The 21966-nt window shown below is 44.5% G+C and overlaps 1 protein-coding gene across 1 annotated transcript; it reads right to left on the reverse strand.

Moving 5' to 3' along the window:
- Positions 1-1072: 1072 nt before the first annotated feature.
- LOC143592441 (putative F-box protein At1g47790) lies at positions 1073-14207 on the reverse strand. The gene is made up of 3 exons (XM_077072355.1): positions 14124-14207; position 13717; positions 1073-1754 (listed from the first exon to the last, which is right to left on the reverse strand). Exons 1-3 carry the CDS (start codon positions 14205-14207, stop codon positions 1123-1125), a joined length of 717 nt encoding a protein of 238 aa, XP_076928470.1. The 3' UTR covers positions 1073-1122.
- Positions 14208-21966: the final 7759 nt, after the last annotated feature.

Raw genomic sequence — 21966 nt, forward strand, 5'->3', positions numbered from 1 at the left:
TCAACGATATTGAAACAAATTTGGTCATCGATAGCGGTTTAGATGTTGGTCAAATGTGCCAAAATCTAGTGAATCAATATTACATGGGTCGAAAGCATATATCAATCAAAATAGGAATGGGTCAAATGTGTCAATATATATATATAGTGAATCAATACTAAATGAGTCAAAATATATTAACCAAAATTGAAACGGGTCAAACCAGCCAAAATAAATGTGCCAGTATATGTAGTGAAATAAAGTTAAACGAGGCAACATATAGACAACTATATATAGTGAAACCGTTACTACCGAGTCTATGTGTTATATTGAGTTTGAATTTGACTTCAGAAAATATGATACTAGTCATTAGAACAATGCTAGATAATCGGCTAGCTACTGAACCAAACAAAAAAAAAAGTCACTAAAAACTTGATCGGGCATTAATCATGTGTTTCAAGTTGATTGTCGTTTGTACACAAATCAGCCATGCAACTGGCGTATGTGACTGTTATATAAAATCTAGTATGGTTTACACATATACTAAAAGCATGTTTATAATAAAATGTTAATAGGAAAGGATATTTCCAGACTGATGGAAGCTAGACTAAAAGCTATAAACGCTATTCATGTGACACAGAGGTTTCATTTGTATTGATATTTTTAATTATCAAATGTTCTGTATTTATGAAAAAAAAATGAAATAAAACAGCAAAAAACTAAAAAGTCAGAATGAAACAATAGATGCATGATAAAATAGGGCTAACATTATCTATGAAAGAATGATAGAATCAGGGTAATTAAGCAGAAGTAATGATTCTGTGTAAGAGGCCATACTTAAGGCCAAACCATAAATCCCAAGATTATTAATGCGTTCTGCAGAGCGGGGATCATAAACTTCAAGTTCTCTTCTACAAATATCACCACGTATATACCATTGTCCAGTTATCGGTTGACCATTCTTCCGAAATCCAATTATTCTACAATCTTCCAATTCAAGCGTGAGAGTGAATAGTATTGTAAACGAGGATTTTGTGCCGCCATTTTTCAATAACTTCCATACATCGCAAACTCCTTTCCCTGCATCATCTTCACGGTAGTTAAGCACGGCAAGAGACTCGTTGAGTTTATATATGCGTGGACCTAACACCTAGGCCTTGCTAAAGCATCCGGAAGATCTACCTCTCCAAATTCTTCACTTGTCAAGTCAAATGAAATAATCCTGCAATTCCTTGTAGCTATATCATAAGCCTGCCAATGAATAACCCCATCAATGACTACCTGAGAATCTGTAAACTCAAGTGATTTATAAGGCAGATTCCATGATACGCTCCTCCAAGCCCTAGAGCTTAACGTGAAAACCTCAGCCAGCCAATTATCACTATCACATGTCATCTTGACGATCTTAAGGTCGCTAGTTTTAGGACAAACCCCAAAACCAATAGCATGGTATTCATACGGCAACATTATACCAATAGATTTTCTAATTGACGGATTCCAAATAACCAGAATTTGCGTCTTTTGATCCATATAACACACCAATCCATGAGAGCAATCGAGCATTAATGTATAACTTGCTAGCTTAACAGTTGAAGGAACAGAAGGAGAAAACTTGTGTAGAGGGAAACTGTCATCATCAACAACAGAAACATATTTGTCCTGATAAGAAGAAACGTCCTTGTAGGTTATCAGTAGATGTTGCGGCTGAGCCTGGTAGACACTGTGATCAGAGATAAACGTAGAGCTATCGATAAGAGACTTCCACTGTTTCGAAACTGAAGAGGTATGTACCCGCCTCAACACCAAGCAAGGCGGGTCAACCCACAAGATAAAGACATTATGAAGGCACAAAGCCAAAACCTATGCGCATGGCGCATACAAAACATGCTCAGGCATCATATGCCCAGGCACACATATGCTCGCGCATCACATATGCGCGCAGCGCATCAGCGCGCGGCGCATATCACATGCTCGTGCATATCACATCTGCGCATGAAATATCTGCGCGTGAGAATAAAGAGAAGACCCCGCGCATCCTCAGGGTGAGCGCATATCATACGTGCACATAATCAACCTCGTCCTTATCCAAATCAGGATTAGGGCAACCTTGATTGTGCACATCAGACAACCTTCCAGAAGGTATCTTTTTAAGGAGAAAGAATATGCTGATGTTGATAGCTGCCGAATGAAAGGTCGACAACTCAGCATGACACATGTGTTACCACGTGATTACAACCAACGAGAAAGCGCCAGGTGTCCCAGAGGACACGTGGCGCAGTGCGATTGGAGGAAGCCAACGAGGTTGAGCCCAACCGGTGGTAACCCTAGCACTATAAATACAGCATCAACTCCACTTTTATGACACATTCACACTCAATCATTGACAGTTACAAGCAGTGATATCACATTCAATCATATTGAATTATATTCACTCACAGTCAGTTACAGAAAACACGCAGTCACACAATCAAGAGTATTCAGCGATTCAGCAATACTCTTGAGATTCACTGACTCACACATTATTATCTTCTCCACAAAGATACTGATTCTCACGCCGGAGGGTTACCCCAAAGAGGACCCCTCTGTCCCTTTCTGAGGGGTAAGTAACGGCGTTGTTCATTTTGTAGGTGGAAGAACACGGATTCAGAGGAACCATCGGTGAAACAGTTTAATCATACCCGAGGAAAGTAGATCTGCTACCAGTGAGTAGATCCACGTTTCTTCATTGGCGCCATCCACTGTTACAAACGGCAATCAGATCTAATCCAGATCTACAAAAAAATCAATCACCATGGTTTCTGGAGTTCGTAACGTTGATCAAGCTCTGGAGGATATTGAACGTGAGGGTGTTAACGACGGACAGCAGGTTCTGAGGGTTCCGCGTGATTCTACGCATACCACCAGCAACCGTCCCTTCGTCACAACCCCTCACGGCCAGACTGAAACTCCTCCAGACGATCACACGTTACAAAATATGGCCGGCGCGAAGCTGAAAGGACCAATGGGTCCAGAAGATGAAGCAAATGATCCGAATGAATGGCTCATAAACGAGCAGCGGCGTCTGATTGAAAAGTACAACGAAATGGTCAAGCAGAAGAAGCTAGCCGACCAAACACAAAGGCAAGCTTTTGATAAGCAGACTACAAAGAGGCCACGCGCGCCGGAAGAGGGACATTCTGTTCACACTGCACACACTGAGTTCAGTGATGAAGAAGTGCATAGCATGAGGAAGACACGGGATACTCATGCAGGAGGCTCACAGCTCCGCGCGCCTGTGAACATGGCGCCTGGAGCCAGAGCAGATCTGGATCTGCACATGCCGTACAGCCCACCGGTCAGAGGGCAAGTAGACGTAACCACGCCCTACAGACCAGCCATCCTGGTAAAACACTCAAAGTTTACTGCGCGTATCGCGCAGGCTCCCATCCAGCACAAGACAAAGATGCCAAGTGGTCTGGGCAAATATGATGGCACAACAGATCCAGATGACTTTTTGCAAGGTTTCTATAACACGGGAAACCTAGAGAGCTGGACGATGCCAACATGGTGTCATATGTTTGCTCGCTGCCTCACGGGCGCAGCGCGGGTATGGTTCGAGAGCTTGCCGACAGGGCAGATTGATGGGTTCGAGGAACTATTAGAAAAGTTCCAAGCCCACTTCGTACAGCAGCGCAGGCACACGCGCGATCCTGATGACATCATGCACTGCATACGCAGGAATGATGAAACGATTGAAGATTACATCACTCGTTTCAATCAGGAATCCCTGGCAATCGGGGGTATAACTGAGCAGCTCCTGCGCGTGGCCTTTATACAAGGCGCGCGCAGTGATCAACTCCGCCGGGCTCTCGTAAGCAAAGATGGTATGCCCACCACGTGGGCCAAGTTAATGGAGGCATCGCGAGTTTTCGCGAGAAATGAGAAACAGATTGCCCAAGATAGGGCAAGAGAAAGAGCGCATCAGGCAGAATCACCGCGCAGCAAAGATAAGAGGGCCAAACAGAACTCTGTATGGTCCAGGTTGCAGCCAACAAGTTTTTCTTCCGCGGAAAAACAAGCGCAACCAACCTCACCACAGCCCCAAAAAGAAGTTCGTAATCGCGGGGAGGGTGACAAGAGGGAGGGCGGCAGAGATCCTAGCAGACCTCTGCCAAGAATATGGACGCCCCTCACTAAAACACCTTCACAGGTGTTAAGTACTGAGAATGTCCAATTCAAGCCCCCCAAACAACTACACTACAAGGGACCGCAAAACAGTGGCAAATATTGTGAATTTCACAGGTCCCCGGGCCACAACACCGATGCATGCCATCATTTAAAGGATGCGATCGAGAAGGATGTAAAGTCAGGCAGGCTGGCTCACTTGGTAAAAAACCAAAGAATAGAAGATGAGCAACCGGAAGGAGCCTCTGCCAACAAGAAATATAAAAGAATCTGTGTGGCTGAGGGGGGACGACAAGGGCAGACGTCAAAAAAAAGAAGCGCGCAAATCCACGGAGATTGGCGCGAGGAGCAAGTCATCTTCCCAAGAATCAGGGGAGGCCCTTCAATAAGCAGTCCTCTCGTCATCACCACATACATTGCTCATTACGAAGTGTCAAAGGTCCTGGTGGACACTGGAAGCGAATCTGACATTATGTATGAGCAGTGTTTCAGAAAGTTAGACCCGGCAGACCAAGCGCGGCTCGAAATTGTGAACGCACCAATCTGTGGTGTCTCAAATGAAATCATACATCCCCTAGGCCAGATTCAGTTTGAACTAACTATGGGGGATGATGAGCACAAGCGAGCCGAAGTTGTCAACTTCTTGGTCTTGCCCACCACGTCATGCCACAATATGATCCTGGGTAGGGGAACGATTGCCCAATTTAATGCTGTACCGTCGCCAGCGCACGGCGCATTGGGGATCCCTACACCAACAGGCGTAACATTTGTTTACCGCGATCATTTGTGCGCAGTGACAAGCACGCCGCGGGAAGGGAGAATGAAACTTCCAATGGCTGACAATGCGCCAGAGAAGTGGATTTTAAACCCAAAATTCCCAGAACAAACGGTCACAATTGGCGCTACCATTTCAGACGAAACGAGATTGAGAATGAAAAAGTTGCTCACTAAATACACGTCGGTTTTCGCGTGGCAACACTCCGATATGACGGGAGTCCCGCGAGACTTGGCGCAACATTCTCTTAACACGTTCAAGTCGGTGGAGCCAATTGCTCAGAAAAAGAGAATCATGGGGGATGAAAAGGCGAGGGCCATGAATGAGCAAGTGGAGGACCTGTTGCGCGCAAACATCATCCGCCCGATCCGATACCAGACATGGGTAGCCAATCCTGTGATGGTAAAGAAAAGCAACGGGTCATGGAGAATGTGTATTGACTTCAAGGACCTCAACAAAGCATGTCCGAAAGACTGTTACCCCCTCCCAAACATCGACGCAAAGGTGGACTCCGTGGCGCCATTCAAGCTAAAATGTTTCCTGGATGCCTACAAAGGCTATCACCAGATTCAAATGGCACCACAGGATGAAGACAAGACTGCCTTCAGAACCAACAAGGGTGTTTTTTGTTACACAAAAATGCCCTTTGGTTTAAAGAATGCGGGCGCAACCTACCAGAGACTTATGGATTCAGTTTTCAGTGAACAAATCGGAAGAAATCTAGAAGTCTACGTTGATGATTTGGTGATCAAGAGCAGGGAGGAGAGACAAATGCTCAAAGACATCGAGGAAACTCTTCAGCGCCTAACGGAAGTTAACATGAAGCTCAACCCGAGCAAATGTACTTTCGGCGCAGAAGAGGGGAAATTTCTTGGTGTAATGGTCACTAAGGATGGTTTCAAGGTGAACCCTGAAAAGGTGGAAGCCATCCTTGACATGCATTCACCATCCACCATGAAAGAGGTTCAGAAGCTGAATGGTAGATTGGTGTCAATCAACAGGTTCCTAGCGAACCACGCCAGCAAATCTACTCCATTCGTTAACACCTTGAGGAACTGTTTGAAGAAGAGCCAATTCAAGTGGACGCCTGAGGCTGAGCAAGCTTTCACTGAGATAAAAGAATGTCTCATAAAGTTGCCAGCGCTCACAGCTCCACTTCCTGGCGAAACCCTTACATTGTACCTGTCAGCTGGAGACCGCGCGATCGGCGCAGTATTATTGGTGGATCGCAAGGGGATACAAACGCCAATATACTATGTGAGTCGGGTGCTCACAGACCCTGAGACGCGCTATTCCATCATGGAAAAGTTAGTTTTGTCACTAACACACGCGTCGCGCAAGCTCCATAGATACTTCAATGGTCATCCTATTGAAGTTCTGACTGGTTACAACATCCAGCAAGTCTTGCGACGCCCCGCGCTCTCCGGAAGGCTGACAAAGTGGGCGCTGGAATTAGGTGAACACACGATCACTTATAAGCCCCGTCCAGCGATAAAGGGTCAAGTTTTGGCGGATTTCATCACGGAAATCCCAGACGGAAAGATTGAAGAAGCTCAGCGCGAGGTAGACCCTCCGCGAGCAAATGATGAAGAAGATGTTTGGAGGCTATTCACTGATGGAGCCTCCAACAGCGAAGGGTCCGGCGCAGGCCTCAAACTGGTGGACCCTGATAATCATGAATATACTTATGCTATCAGGTTGGACTTCAAGAGTACCAACAATGAGGCTGAGTATGAAGCCCTGCTGGCTGGTTTGCGCATCGCGCGCAAGTTTGGGGTTAAAAGACTAGAGGCGCGTGTTGATTCTTACTTGGTAGCTGCTCAGGTCAACGGCCTATATGACGCCAAGGAGAACACAATGCCTCTGTATCTAGAGCAGGCAAAAAAGCTCGTTGAGCAGTTTGACTTCTTCAGAATCATACACATCTCGCGCAGCGAAAACAAGTCCGCTGACGCGTTGAGTAAAATGGCATCAACTAATTTTGATCACTTTGGCAAAGATGTCAGGGTGGAGGTAATGAGCAGCCCGTCAGTGCAAACGCAATCGGTCCTCGTAATTCATACAACCCCTTCATCCTGGATAACTCCAATAATGGAATTCCTGAAGAAGGGGAAGTTACCGGACGATCGCGCACAGGCGAGAAAGATAAGACACAAGGCACAGAACTATGAATTACTTGATGGTACATTATATCGGCGCTCTTATCTTGGACCGCTCATGAAGTGCCTGGATGCTGAAGAAGCAACCTATGTGATAAGGGAGATTCATGAAGGAATCTGTGGAATTCACGCTGGTCCGCGCATGGTGGTTGCCAAGGCGATGAGCTCAGGCTACTATTGGCCAGGCATGTACTTGGATGCGCTAAAAGAAATCCAAAAATGCAAGGCATGTCAGAGCTACGCGCCAAACACCATGCGTCCAAAGAACAACTTGATTCCAGTCACCTCCGCATGGCCTTTCCACAAATGGGCCATTGATATTGTGGGGCCCCTGCCGCAAGCGCAAGGGCGAGTGAAATTTTTGGTAGTGACGATAGACTATTTCACAAAATGGGTTGAGGCCAAGCCACTAGCAAAAATCACAGCTGAGGCGATGAAGCAATTTATCTGGAGCCACATCATTTGCCGTTTTGGCCTTCCCATGGAAATTGTGAGCGACAATGGCAAACAATTCACTGACAGGAAGATATCAAGCTGGCTCAAAGAATTGCACATCAACCAAATCTTCACGTCCGTCTACCACCCTCAGGGGAATGGCCAAGTGGAGCGCGCGAATCAAAGTTTGCTAAATGGGCTGAAGAAAAGGTTGGAGGGAGAATCCCATTCTTGGGTCGAAGAGTTACCTAATGTCCTGTGGGCGCACAGGACATTAAGCAAAACTAGCAATGGCGAATCCCCGTTCAGCCTAACCTATGGGACAGAGGCTATGATCCCAGCAGAAATTGGATGCCCATCCCATAGGGTACTCATGATGAGCAAAACTGATAACGAGCGCGAAAGAAGATTGGACCTTAACTTGCTTGAAGGGCGCAGAGAAGCGGCTATCATTAATGAAGCCAGATACAAGAAAAAGCTGGAAAAATATTATAATCAGCGCGTTAAAGAGTGCCACTTCAAGAAAAATGATTTTGTCCTTCGAAACAATGAAGCTAGTCGCGCAATACCCCCAGGAAAAATGTCCCCCAATTGGGAGGGACCTTATCAAATTTCAGAAGATTTGGGGAAAGGCGCGTACACTTTAAAAGATTTGAATGGAAAAAAGATACCGCGCGCGTGGAACGCGGCACAACTTAGAAAATGCTTCATGTAAAAAGTTCAAATTTGTAATCAAGGCTTTTAAGCCATCATGAATGATGATTCGCGCTATCTTTCAATATTTATCGCGCTATCTTTCAATATTTGTTCTATAAACCTTTGCATACATGTTTCACGCTTCCTTTATTAATTTGGAGCAATATGACAACACTATATTGACTTCAAAACAAAATAAAACGAAGTAAAACATACATGCGCGAGCCTTAGCTCAAACACGTTAATGAGTCTTAACTCTAAACACGTCAGGGCCTTAGCCCAAAACAAAGAGCCTTAGCTCAAAACACTCACAAACATCCATCTAACATCCCGCGCAGCTTGATCATAAAACTCCTTAAACCTAAGGCAAAGTACATGCCATAACATAGTTGTTAAGGTCTCAGGTCGAGATCGCGCGAGGAATCAAAGTGGATATCTGACTAACACATGCTGACATGTAATGGCTAAAACTCATACTTCCATGTAAAAACAGCGCGACTATGACGCGCGAAAAAGGAATTGTGAAAAGTTATCGCGCATGTCAGCATAAACGAGATACTGCGAAACCACTTACAAAATAGGACTATGGTTAAGTGAATAATTTCCTTACAACCTTGTTCTTATTTTAACGTGCAACCATATCTTATATCTATACAAGCAAACATGAAGAGATGAATGGAAATGCACGAGATGAAAGAAGGAGAAAACAAGTTTCATTCCATTGCATTGAAATTTACAAGTATGAGGAGTTACAAATTTGTAAATAAAAAATAAATGAAAAAAAAAAATAAAAAATAAATAAATATACAAAATTTGATGAAGGGCTTCTCAAGTCTCCACGTCGACGTCAGCCGCTTCATCACCCTCATCATCTCCCGCAGCATCTGGCGCGGTCTGCTCCTCATCCCCGAACTGACCATAGTCAAGTTCTTCCTCCTCATTGGAGTCTTCGATCACAACGGTGTCAGGAGCAGATTCTTTCGCCGCGCCAGAGCCGCTGGCAGGGGCAACATCCCCCGCGCCACCATCATTGCCACCAGCCCTCTCGCAATCATCAAGCAACTTCTTTAGCGCGCCGAGGTCGGGCTGGTCAGCAAGCGCAGCTATCTGTAAATCATTAGAAAAGTAATGAGTACAAAACACTTAGAAAAGTTAGTCAAGTAAAACTCATTAAGATCAAGGTACCTGCATAAGGATGGGGATGGGAGTATTCATATACTTTTCCCCCACCGCGGCCATGTCCGCGCAGGCCGCATCGCTCTTGTAAGGGTACTCGGATGGGTTCCTCCTCAACATGCCATACTCATACCCATCCGTAAACCCTTCAGCTCGGCCCACCAAACGCGCGGCGGCATTGCAGTCCATCACAAGGGCTTGAAACTCGGCGGAATATTTCATCGCCAAAGCGCAGCGAGCCATGCCCTGTGACACCAGCCATTGGCGATCCTGCGCGAGGCCAGCAACAGACGTCTCGAGGGCAGGAACCTGAGAGTTTAATAACTCAACAGTTTCCTTAGTCTTTTTTAGTTCCTCCTTATCAGACGCTGCTGCCGCCAAAATTTTTTCTTTCTCCGCCTGCGCAGCACCAAGTGCTTCCTGGCTAGACGCCGCCGTCGCCAAGGCCTCATCTCTATCGGCCTGCGCGGCCGCCAAATCCCTTTTCAGGCGCGCAACCTCGCTCTCCAGTGATGATTTCTCAGTGATACTCTGGACGATAGCTTGGTCACGCGCCTCGGCCTGCTGTTCCAAGACACGCACTCTGCGCGCGTACTTGGCAACTTCGGCCTCCGCCAACTGCTGCTTCTCCCGCGCAGCTTGGAGCTCATGCCCGTGCTTGATGTATGCGGTGTTGGCACTTGCTCGGTTTTCACTGAGCTCCGCCTGGAGTTTCTCAGCTCGCGCGCGAGCATCAGACAGGTTCCAGGCGGCCACCTTAGCCTCTCGCTGGGCTTCCACAAGAGCGTCGCGTACTTTAATATAATCACGACGAAGCTCTTGGGAAGCAGCGAAGAAAGCCGACCCAGCGAAAACATGGTCGTTCAGCAAGTCCGCGCGGGTGCGCTCCTCCTGATACCTCCTTTCAGTAGGAGGCACGGCATGAGCCCAGAAGTCCTCGCATACGCCCATGGATTGAAAGGAACTCTCTTCATTAATATTCCATCTCGGGCGGTAAACGTGGTCACCTTCCTGCAAAACACAAGAAAAGTTCTAAGTCATAAAACATACTTATATGGAGGTACGCGCAGCGGACCAACAAATCAATACATACCTGCGGGGATGAAGCAGGAAAGTCAGCACCAGCCCCACCAGAAGTCTGCGCTGCGAACACTTGCGGCATCGCAGGGCTGGCGCGGTCTCCCAAGGAGTCTTCAACTTGAACCCCCTCGTCCTCCTCGTCTTCTTCAATAGGCCTCTTCTCCTGCGACCTGGAAGGCTCCAAACCAGCCTCGCGGGGAGGGCTGCGTGCAGGAGGAGGCGAGGGAGGTCTCGACGCCGCCAGTTCGGCGCGCAATACGGTTTCCTGCTCCTTGGTAATCCCAATAAGGGGAGACTCAGCACTAGCAGGAGCAGGACCAGAACCAGCGGCGCCGGCAGCGGCGCCAGGAGTGTCACCAGCAACTGTTGCGCCAGCTACAACTCCTATGAACAAATAAACAAGGAAAAATGGTTTATGACTGACTCCAAAGGGAAAAATTCAGAAGACATATGTGCAAAACTTACCTTGGCGCAATTCTGTTCGCGCATCGAACATCGCCATAAAATCCATTCTACCCTTTTCAGAGGGTAGAACAGGGGACTTCGATGGAGTCCCCGGCGCAGCCGTGGCACCTTGTGGCGCCTGCGGCTGATCTGTTACCGTCGCTGCCTCTGCAAACATTTAAAGGAGCAAAGGTTTAATAACAATTCAGCCAGATGAAGATAAATAAAGTATACCTGTTGCAGGCGCGGCACTGCTTCTCTCTTCAGCCGCGCGAAAGGAGGAGGCGACGCCACCATACCTCAAGTGGACAGGAGGTCTGCCCACTCTCACAGGCAGAGAAGCTAAAGAAACCTTGGTGGTAAACACCTGGGTTTCCTTAGGTCCCTTCGTTTGAGCATGGGGATGAGCGACAGGGGTGTCATCTTTCTTCTGTTTCTTACTGGCCCCTGCGCCAGATTTCCCCTTAGCTTTGCGCTTTAGTAGGGGCGCCTCCTCTTCCTCCTCCTCCTCTTCCGCGAGCTCTAGCTCGTAGTTTTCAAGCGCATCTACAAAAACAACCAACACAACTGTTAATAAACTTGGATATTCTATAGGAATGAGCATAAGTGCGAAGGCTTACCAGGCGCGTCACTGTCAAAGTCAAATTCCAGATCCACTGGGATGAACATGTCATCGAAGCGATCTGGGAAACCAACTTCCCCAGCGCCAAGCGCGACGGAGCCACCCTCCACTTGTTCATCATAAGCAGCAAGGACATAATCCTTGGTGACTGCGCAAAAACAAATCAAGTGATATCAGCAAAAGAATTATGTTCGCGCAGAAAAAATAAATAAACCAATGAAATTAACTTACACAACCCGTCGACTTGGATAACGGGCTCAAGCGCGCTATCGGCCCAAACCTTACTCATGCCGACCCCAACCAGCGCCTCCTCGCAAATTTTCTTCGCGGGGGATGGTTCGGCGGTCAGTTTCTTAACCCAGGCGCCAGTTGGGTTCTTGAGGACACCCTCATCCGCAGGCGCAGAAGTGATAGAGCGCATGGTCATACGGATGGGGATCACACCGGCCCTAATGTAAAAAAACCTCTCAGACCAGTCATGAAGGCTCTTGAATGAAACAGTGGAGCACTTCACCTTCTGACTGCGAGGAATAAAAGAGATCCAATTGTCTTGGATCTTGGCCTTATAAAAATACTGAAAGCGCCGAGGAGTGGGTTCCTCGCGCTGGGATTTGCACATGAACTCAAAGTGAGTCACGCGCACGAGTCCAAACGGATGGACTTGGGATATATGAATCCCATAGAACTTCAGCAGTGCACCCACAAACCTGGTCATCGGGAGACGAAGGTTGCAGTGGGTAAAAAAGTGGCTATATAGGGATATATAGCCGGCAGGCGGGTCCGCCGCCGTTTGCCCGGACCTAGGCAACATGCAGCCAAACAGGGTGGGAAAGCCCTGAGAGGTGATGAGGTTGTCGAGATCTGCCTGCTTCAATTTGCAGGGGATTTCATTCCACCTTTTGGTGGCCTTGGTCCTCCCTACTTCCTCCGATGTGGTCTCAACAACCTTCTTCCCCTTCCCCTTTTGCTTCAGTGTCGACATCACCACAGATTTCACACGGCGTCTTCGAGAGGCAACAGAGGTGATTGAGGGGCTAGACGAGTCTGAACTATCAGACATACAACTGCAGCAGCAGATAATCAAGAAATCGAAAAGATGAAAACACTCAATTCAGAATATGAAAGGCAGAAACAAGAAAATTATCAACAATGAAGATGAAGATAAAAATTTCCTAAGGGCCTCCTTTTATAGGCCCAGGAGAGAGAAATGTGGCAGCTGATCGGATTTCACGCGCCCCCACTCGCGGGTCCAAGCCAACGAGGGCGCGACACGTGTCCCTAACACTGTTGAGGGGACATAAAATTGTAACCGACCTGCCACGGAGCAGAGACGCGCCCCCACTCGCAGGTGCTAACCAATACGAGCGCGACACGTGTTCAAGACAGCTGTGTGAGGGGACGTGAAAGGCAACTGTAGCACCTCGAGCACACGAAACGTCTGACATGTTTACGGCGCACGTCACCACCAACTAACCACGTGTTTGGACCCTTCGTTTTCAACCAAATGGATAGAACTTCGCGCAACGATGGAAGCAACCAGGAAAACGACAAAACCCCATTAAAAGACAAAAATCAGTAAGTCTAATATCCATCTTACCGCGCTCGCGCGAGATAAGACACACATTAGACTGGGGGGGCTTGAAGAGGTATGTACCCGCCTCAACACCAAGCAAGGCGGGTCAACCCACAAGATAAAGACATTATGAAGGCACAAAGCCAAAACCTATGCGCATGGCGCATACAAAACATGCTCAGGCATCATATGCCCAGGCACACATATGCTCGCGCATCACATATGCGCGCAGCGCATCAGCGCGCGGCGCATATCACATGCTCGTGCATATCACATCTGCGCATGAAATATCTGCGCGTGAGAATAAAGAGAAGACCCCGCGCATCCTCAGGGTGAGCGCATATCATACGTGCACATAATCAACCTCGTCCTTATCCAAATCAGGATTAGGGCAACCTTGATTGTGCACATCAGACAACCTTCCAGAAGGTATCTTTTTAAGGAGAAAGAATATGCTGATGTTGATAGCTGCCGAATGAAAGGTCGACAACTCAGCATGACACATGTGTTACCACGTGATTACAACCAACGAGAAAGCGCCAGGTGTCCCAGAGGACACGTGGCGCAGTGCGATTGGAGGAAGCCAACGAGGTTGAGCCCAACCGGTGGTAACCCTAGCACTATAAATACAGCATCAACTCCACTTTTATGACACATTCACACTCAATCATTGACAGTTACAAGCAGTGATATCACATTCAATCATATTGAATTATATTCACTCACAGTCAGTTACAGAAAACACGCAGTCACACAATCAAGAGTATTCAGCGATTCAGCAATACTCTTGAGATTCACTGACTCACACATTATTATCTTCTCCACAAAGATACTGATTCTCACGCCGGAGGGTTACCCCAAAGAGGACCCCTCTGTCCCTTTCTGAGGGGTAAGTAACGGCGTTGTTCATTTTGTAGGTGGAAGAACACGGATTCAGAGGAACCATCGGTGAAACAGTTTAATCATACCCGAGGAAAGTAGATCTGCTACCAGTGAGTAGATCCACGTTTCTTCAGAAACCGATCTGAATCGAATAAGAGATTTGACAGGAAGAAGACGTTTGATGATTTCAATTTGGATATCCAAAGGAATGTTGGCTGACATTGTGACTTCAGTTTGATTGGTTTTAGGTTTTCAGTTATAGGATTTTATAACTAACGTGGATGACAAGATTTGCAGCCCATGATGAAGATCTTTGTAGCCCGTTTAACTTGATCGACTTCTTTTCTTTTCAAGTCTTATTCCGAAATTTTAGTTCACGCTAACTTGTCAAGTTTACAATAGCGAATTCCACCTAGGCTCGATTCTTTATTAACTTATCAATCATCTTTTTATACAAATCATTATGCATAGAGCAGAGGACTCCTCTAGTTCTCTTGTAGAATAAAAAAAAAAAAAACAACATGCGCATGAAGTGTCAAATCAAATTTGATCGGTATCCGGTTACGTCACTCGAGCAAACAAAAAACAGTTTATCAACAACCATATACAACATATAAACTCATTTAAAACAACAAAAACAATTTGCGTCTTGTGGTGACGAACCAACACGAATTGGACGGTAACAACGGTAGCAAGAAAAAAGTCGGTGCTTAATTTGCGGGGTCAAACTGATTCGATCGGTATCAACAATAAACATAGCGTTCGGTCATTGTCGGCGCTACTGGCCAAACATATAATAATAATAATAATTAGAGGAAATAATTTGTGACATAATTTGTGAATACTTGTATTTGTTGTGTTTACATCCTTTCCTTGTATAAACGTTTGACTCTCCATAATCATAGGAGAGATTTTTTGTATCTTCTTCATTATAAATAATATTCCATCAATCTCTCCAAATCATTGGAGGTTGATTTCTTACATGGTATCAGCCTTTTTTCTCCTCTCCTTTATTCTCTAATCTCCTTCCTAGGACCTCCCATGGCATCCCAAATCACCAATACCACCTCAAGCCCCCACTTCTCCCCTGTCAAACTTTCGTCCTCCACCTTTCTTATATGGCGCAATCATATGACCCTTTTAATGGCTCTTCACAAACTATATGCTCATATTGATGGCTCTCCCTCACCCTCCGAAACCGTAACTTCCGATAACAAAACCGAGCCTAATCCAGACTATGCCGCTTGGCTTGCTGCAGATCAAAAGGCTGCCCTCCTTCTCCTTTGTTCTTTAACTGAGGAGGCAGCCACAGAAGTGCTTGGCATAACCGGTGCTCGCCAAATCTGGATCACCCTTGAGAACACGTATAGCAACGCGTCTATTGAACGTGTTCAGTCTTTACGGGACTCCCTTCAACAGGTTACCAAAGGTTCGTCATCCGTTACGGATTTCTCCCGGAAATTCAAACTCATCTGTGAACAACTTGCTGCAATCGGTCATCCGGTTGCCGAAACGGACAAGACACATTGGTTTCTTCGAGGACTTGGTGCCTCTTATGATAGCTTCTCTATCGTCATTCGAAACATCAAACCAGGGCCTTTGTTTCGGGATCTCGTTGTCCAAGCGGAAAGTCACGACTTGTTCACTCAAAATCTTCATGGCACCTCAACACCTCCTGCTGCGTTTCATGTTCAAATCAAACGTGATTCTTCATCACAAAGCCGCGGTCATAGTTCGTATCGTGGTTCTTCTTCTCGGGGCAGGGGTCGTTCTGCTTATTCTCGCGGTAACAACAATCATCAGCCCCGTTGTCAACTGTGTCGGACATACGGTCACTACGCTTCGGCGTGCCCTGATCTTCGCTCGTATGCCACTCAATCTCCAGCCTTGGATGACTCCTTAGCCAAGGCATTTCATGCTAAGTGCCATGTTACAGAAGACACTCCCGATTGGATCGGTGATACGGGAGCTACGGATCATATGACTCCAACTCCAGATTGTCTTCACCATTCCACTTCCTACAAAGGTAAGCAAGAGGTTATTTTCGGAAATGGTAAGCATCTTCCAATAACACACGTTGGATCCTCGAAACTTTGTGATAAGATTAATATTCGTAATGTGCTTGTTGTTCCAAATCTTACCAGAAAGTTACTATCAATAAGCAAGCTCACTGCCGAACACCCGGTTGACGTATTATTTTCTCATTATTATTTTCATATTCGGGATCGGACAACAAAACAGGTGCTTGCTCGAGGGAAATGCGTTGATGGACTTTATGTGCTTCAAAATGAACCACAAGCCTTTGTTGCGGGTGTCTCAAATAAAGCTTCTTACGAATTGTGGCATGCTCGTTTAGGTCACGCATCATTTGATGTCATTTCTATTTTGAATAAATATGGTTTTTTGTCGGTTACTTCTTTATTAGCGAAACCGGATATTTGTACTTCATGTCAACATGCAAAAGGACAACGATTATCTTTTATCTCAAATGAAAAACGAGCATCTTTTCCGCTATATTTAGTTTATTGTGATCTATGAGGTCCCGCACCTATTCCCTCCACAGAGGGTTATCGTTACTATGTTGTTTTTATTGACGATTACTCAAGGTTTACGTGGCTATATCCACTTAAAACAAAAACGGGGTTTTACGCGGTTCTACCGTCTTTTATTAAACTTGTGCAAACGCAATGTTCGCGCAAAATTAAAATCTTTCAAAGAGATGGTGGAACTGAGTTTGTGAACCACACCGTTCGTAAGATTTTTGAGGAAAAAGGAACTTTTCATAGGTACTCATGTCCGTACACGCCTCAACAAAACGGACGTGCCGAAAGGAAACATCGCCATATTGTGGAAACCGGTCTCGCAATGTTGTTCAATGCTCATGTGTCCGCTTCTCTCTGGGACGACGCCTTTGCTTCGGCAACTTATATTATTAATCGTGTGCCTACTCCACTTCTTGAGAACAAGTGACCCTTTCAAGTTCTGTTCAATCAAGGGCCAAATTTATCAAATTTTCGGGTTTACGGGTGTCATGTTTTTCCGTACCTACGTGACTATGCCAAGCATAAACTCGAGCCACGAAGTCTTCCATGCATTTTTATTGGTTATTGCTCCTCTCATAAAGGTTTTCGATGCTTGGATCCTACCACCAATCGGGTATTTATATCCCGACAAGCTCGTTTCAGTGAGTCGTCATTTCCGTTTAAAGATTCTCATATATCCACGAACCTAAATCACCTAATGCTTACATCCTTTTGTGAGGACATACCAACCGGCCCAACAACCACTCAACCACCACCCAGCCATCACAAACCAAACCCCACGGCCCACCTATATTATCACAGTGTTGTCCTATTTGCACTTCAACTCCTCAACCCACTGAAGCACATCAACAATTCCACGTTCCATCCCAAAACCAACAAAATAACCATCCTCCTCCTACACAGCAGCCTCAAAACTCCACCAGCTCTTTAAGCCAACCCGACTCCTCTGTTGCACCCGACCCAACCGAACCATCCTCTCCTGCTGCACCTGAACCACCCTCCTCTGCTATACCCGAACCACAAATGGTTGTCCCACCTGTATCTAATTCCCATCCTATGACGACTCGAGCAAAAGCAGGAATTTTTAAACCAAATCATCAAGCAGACTTCGCTGCTCTAAATTCTTATGCATTACATGTGGCTTTGACAGCCGCTACGGAGCCGCGTGGTTTCAAATCCGCCGCCAAAGATACTAAGTGGATGGTGGCAATGGTGGAAAAAATTACGACACTTCATAAAAATAACACGTGGACACCTATTCCAAGACCAACATCTGTGAATGTTGTGGGTTCTAAATGGGTGTTTCGCACGAAATACCACTCTGATGGAAAACTTGATCGGCACAAAGCGCGCTTGGTAGCGCATGGTTTTACTCAAATTCCGGGATTGGATTATTCTCACACCTTTATTCCGGTGGTCAAGGCATCTACAATTCGCATCGTTTTATCTCTTGCGGTTCTCAACAAATGGAAATTGCATCAACTAGATGTCAAAAACGCATTCCTAAACGGCGACTTAAATGAAACCGTTTTCATGGAACAACCACCCGGATTTGTGGACTCTAGTCATCCAAGTTATGTTTGTAAATTATCTAAGGCTCTTTACGGTCTTAAACAAGCTCCTCGTGCTTGGTTTCAGCGTTTGAGCACATTCCTTCTATCCTACGGGTTTACTTGCAGTCGTGCGGATACATCGCTTTTCATTCTTCGAAGGGCTGCTCACATCATGTATCTCCTTGTCTACGTGGATTATCTTATTCTTACCGGGAATGATGAAGTTGTTTTACAATCCTTTGTCTCTCGTCTTAATCGGGAATTTGCGGTAAAGGATCTTGGAGATCTCAACTATTTCCTCGGTTTAGAAGTTGTCCACACAGCGAATGGTTTGTTTCTTACACAAGCCAAATATGCCCAAGACATTCTTCAAAGGGCAAATCTGTATGATGCTAAACCCGTACATACTCCCCTTGCTCCGCATGAATCTTTCTCTGCCAAAGGTGTGCCGTATTCCGATCCCACATTGTATCGTTCGTTGGTTGGAGCTTTGCAATACTTAACCATAACCAGACCGGACCTCTCGTATGCCGTTAATCAGCTCTCGCAGTTTCTTCATAGCCCAACCGTTGATCAATTTCAAGCGGTTAAACGCCTCTTAAGGTATGTCAAAGGTACACTTTCCTTTGGTCTTACCTATAGTCGTTCTCATCCTCCTGACATCATTGGTTACTCGGATGCCGATTGGGCACGCTGTCTCGATACGCGACGCTCCACGTATGGATACTCGATTTTTCTTGGTGGTAACCTTGTCTCTTGGGGTGCTAAGAAACAGCCTACTGTTTCCAGATCAAGCTGCGAATCAGAATACCGAGCCATGGCTAATACGGCTGCCGAACTTGTTTGGATTACTCATCTTCTCAGAGAGTTACATGCTCTACCGCCTGATCGTCCAACGTTACTCTGTGACAATAAAAGTGCCTTGTTTATGACCCAGAAACCTGTCTCTCATAAACGTGCTAAACACATTGACTTGGACTACCACTTTGTTCGTGAGCTCGTTAACTCGGGGAAACTTTACACCAAGTTTGTCCCGACCAATCTCCAGGTGGCAGACATCTTTACCAAAAGTCTCCCGCACACGCAATTTGATGCTTTCCGTGAAAAGCTATGTCTTGGTCCACCACCATTCTGATTGAAGGGGGGTATTAAAGGAAATAATTTGTGACATAGTTTGTGAATATTTGTATTAATTGTGGTTACATCATTTCCTTGTATAAACGTTTGGCTCTCCATAATCATAGGAGATTTTTTGTATCTTCTTCATTATAAATAATATTCCATCAATCTCTCCAATTCATTGGAGGTTGATTTCTTACAATAATAATAATATATATATATATATTTTTTAAATATGAGGTGGCAACGTGAGATTTTACACATCTATCAAACGAATTAACCGAGGCACAAAGCATGGTTATTAAATCTATTTACAATTATAATTGTAATAACGTAGCCTATACAACACATAATGAACACACTTTTTTTCATTAAAAAAAACTCCTTTATTTTTGTTTCAAACAAAACATAAAAATATTAACAAGATAGTTAGCTAGATGGATTTATATAAAGGGAAAAATAAATACGGTGGTGTTAAGCGTTTAAGTTTATATGAAAAACCAATCAAAACTAAGTTATTTTGATTGTAAGCTTCCTAAAATTCACTCAATAAAAATTATATCTGTTTAGGTTGTTCTTTTATATCTGTTTAGGTTGTTCTTCCTAATGCCTTATGACCTTAATTCCTAGTTTCCACCACTCGTTTGCAGTATTTTAGGGCCAAATAACAATAAACAAACTTCAAATAAAAAGAAAAGTGTGAAATAATGATTTCGGTGATGAACTGGTTAAGCAATATGAATTTAAAGGGTGATTCAATATAAATATTCTTTATATGTTAGTGTGTTTTCTTGTGTTTCCGTTCCAGAGATGGATTTGATGTGTCATGCTCTCATTTTTTCACCGTAAGTTATCAAATTTATGAAAGGTTTTTTTTAGTCTGTGTGCATGATCCATAATATTTATAAACTCATGAACTTGAATGAAATCAAGCTTAAAAAGATAACAGACACCACCTCAAGAAAAGTGAATTATAAAAAGAAGGATCTTTAAAACTTTTTTGTATTACACTATTAGGTAGTGTTTGGAATGCATAAATCACATGAGGAATGTAATAATTCATTATTTGGGAATAAAAAGAGTGGTGTTTAGTTGTTCAATGGAATGCGATCATCCATTACACATGAAATCCCATTTCATCAAAAATCATTCCTTCCAACCCCTTTTTTTTCATTACATTCTTCATTCACCCTACTTTCCCAATAACACCACCACCTAACAACATCAACCACCACCACCATCATAGCACCACCACCACCCGACCGCCACCGTCGTCGTCACCACAATAGCAACACTACCACCTGAACGCCACCACCACCTTACCGCCACCGCGGCCATTGTCACAGTAACCACCGCAACCATTGTCACCGTCGCCGCCTGGTCATCACCGTTGCCACCACTGTCGTTGCTTGAACACCACCACCTAACTGCCACCATCGTCGTTGCCGCCTACCATCGCCATCACTACCAATGCTACCATCGCTTGACCACCGCCACCCATCCCACCACCACCACAACCACCGCCCTTGTCACCTGACCGCCATCATTGCCACCGCCACAACCATTTTCGTCACCAGAGCTACCACCACTGTCACCATTGCAGATTTTTTTTATGTTTTGGTAAAAAAAGTTATTTTGAGATAAGAGTTTTTATTATTTCTATTTTATTCATACAGTTTTTATGGATACCAAACAACATTAATTAATAATTTATTTCATTCTCATATGTTAACCAAACAAGACAATGAAATGGTAATAATCTATTTCAATCCCTTGTTCATTCCATTCTTCTCCCATTCAATTCCCCCTTCATTCTATTACCTCCAACCAAACATACTTAGTCTTACATTTTTGGTTCACACAATACTAGTTATCTATGAATGGATGATGATTACACAGGGATTTTAGTTTTCTTTTGGCAAGAAAGTAATTAATAAAATCTTACACGACTATATCAGATTTTATAGATATATTAGGAAAATTTTAATCAAAACTAGTTAGTTTTAATTAGTTTTTTTGTGTAAGTTTACACGCCTAACAATATTGTATTTACTTCCCCCCTATATCAATAAAGGTAACACTCCTTCTGTATTTAGGCTGGGTGTTTAGAAATACTATCGTATGCGAAGTCTTATTTCCTAAATTGGTTTATAACCAAAATTCTTTCAATTATACTTATATGACACTAAGAATGAAATTTGCAATAGAAAGAACGTTCTCAGGTACGTTTATGCATGTGTATTTTTTTTATTAAGTTCATTTAAAAGAAATCATTTTGTGGTATAAATAAAATCAATTTATGTACACATAGTGTATATACAAACATAGATGTAATACATTTTTCTTCATACCTGTTACGTAATTATTTGCTTTACTTGTAATTTTATAATTTGGATCATCCCTGTGTGACACGGGCTCTAAAGCTAGTATGATATATACGTTATACTAGGCTAACAAAGATCACCAAGAATTCAGCATTTGACACGAAAAACATCAAACAAAGTCACAATCTTTAAAACTAAAAGAATACTTAACACAATCAAGCACAACTTGTAAGACCCAAACAAAGTAACAAATTTTAGAGAGTACTTGTTAAAACAAAAGTGAAGTAAGCAAAGACTACCACACGAAGATCATGGGAGAAACTAATAAACACGCATACAAAATAAATGGAAAGGTAGTCGTTGACTTGGTCACCCCCTTTCAATATCTATAGCGGATGGGTTTTCTGATTACTCGATGTCACTTGGTCAGCTGCATGGGCAT

Source organism: Bidens hawaiensis, unplaced genomic scaffold (genome assembly GCF_021521415.1).
Source record: "Bidens hawaiensis isolate Kalapana, Puna unplaced genomic scaffold, B.hawaiensis_p1.1 tig00040804_1, whole genome shotgun sequence".
Classification (NCBI taxonomy): Eukaryota; Viridiplantae; Streptophyta; class Magnoliopsida; order Asterales; family Asteraceae; genus Bidens; species Bidens hawaiensis.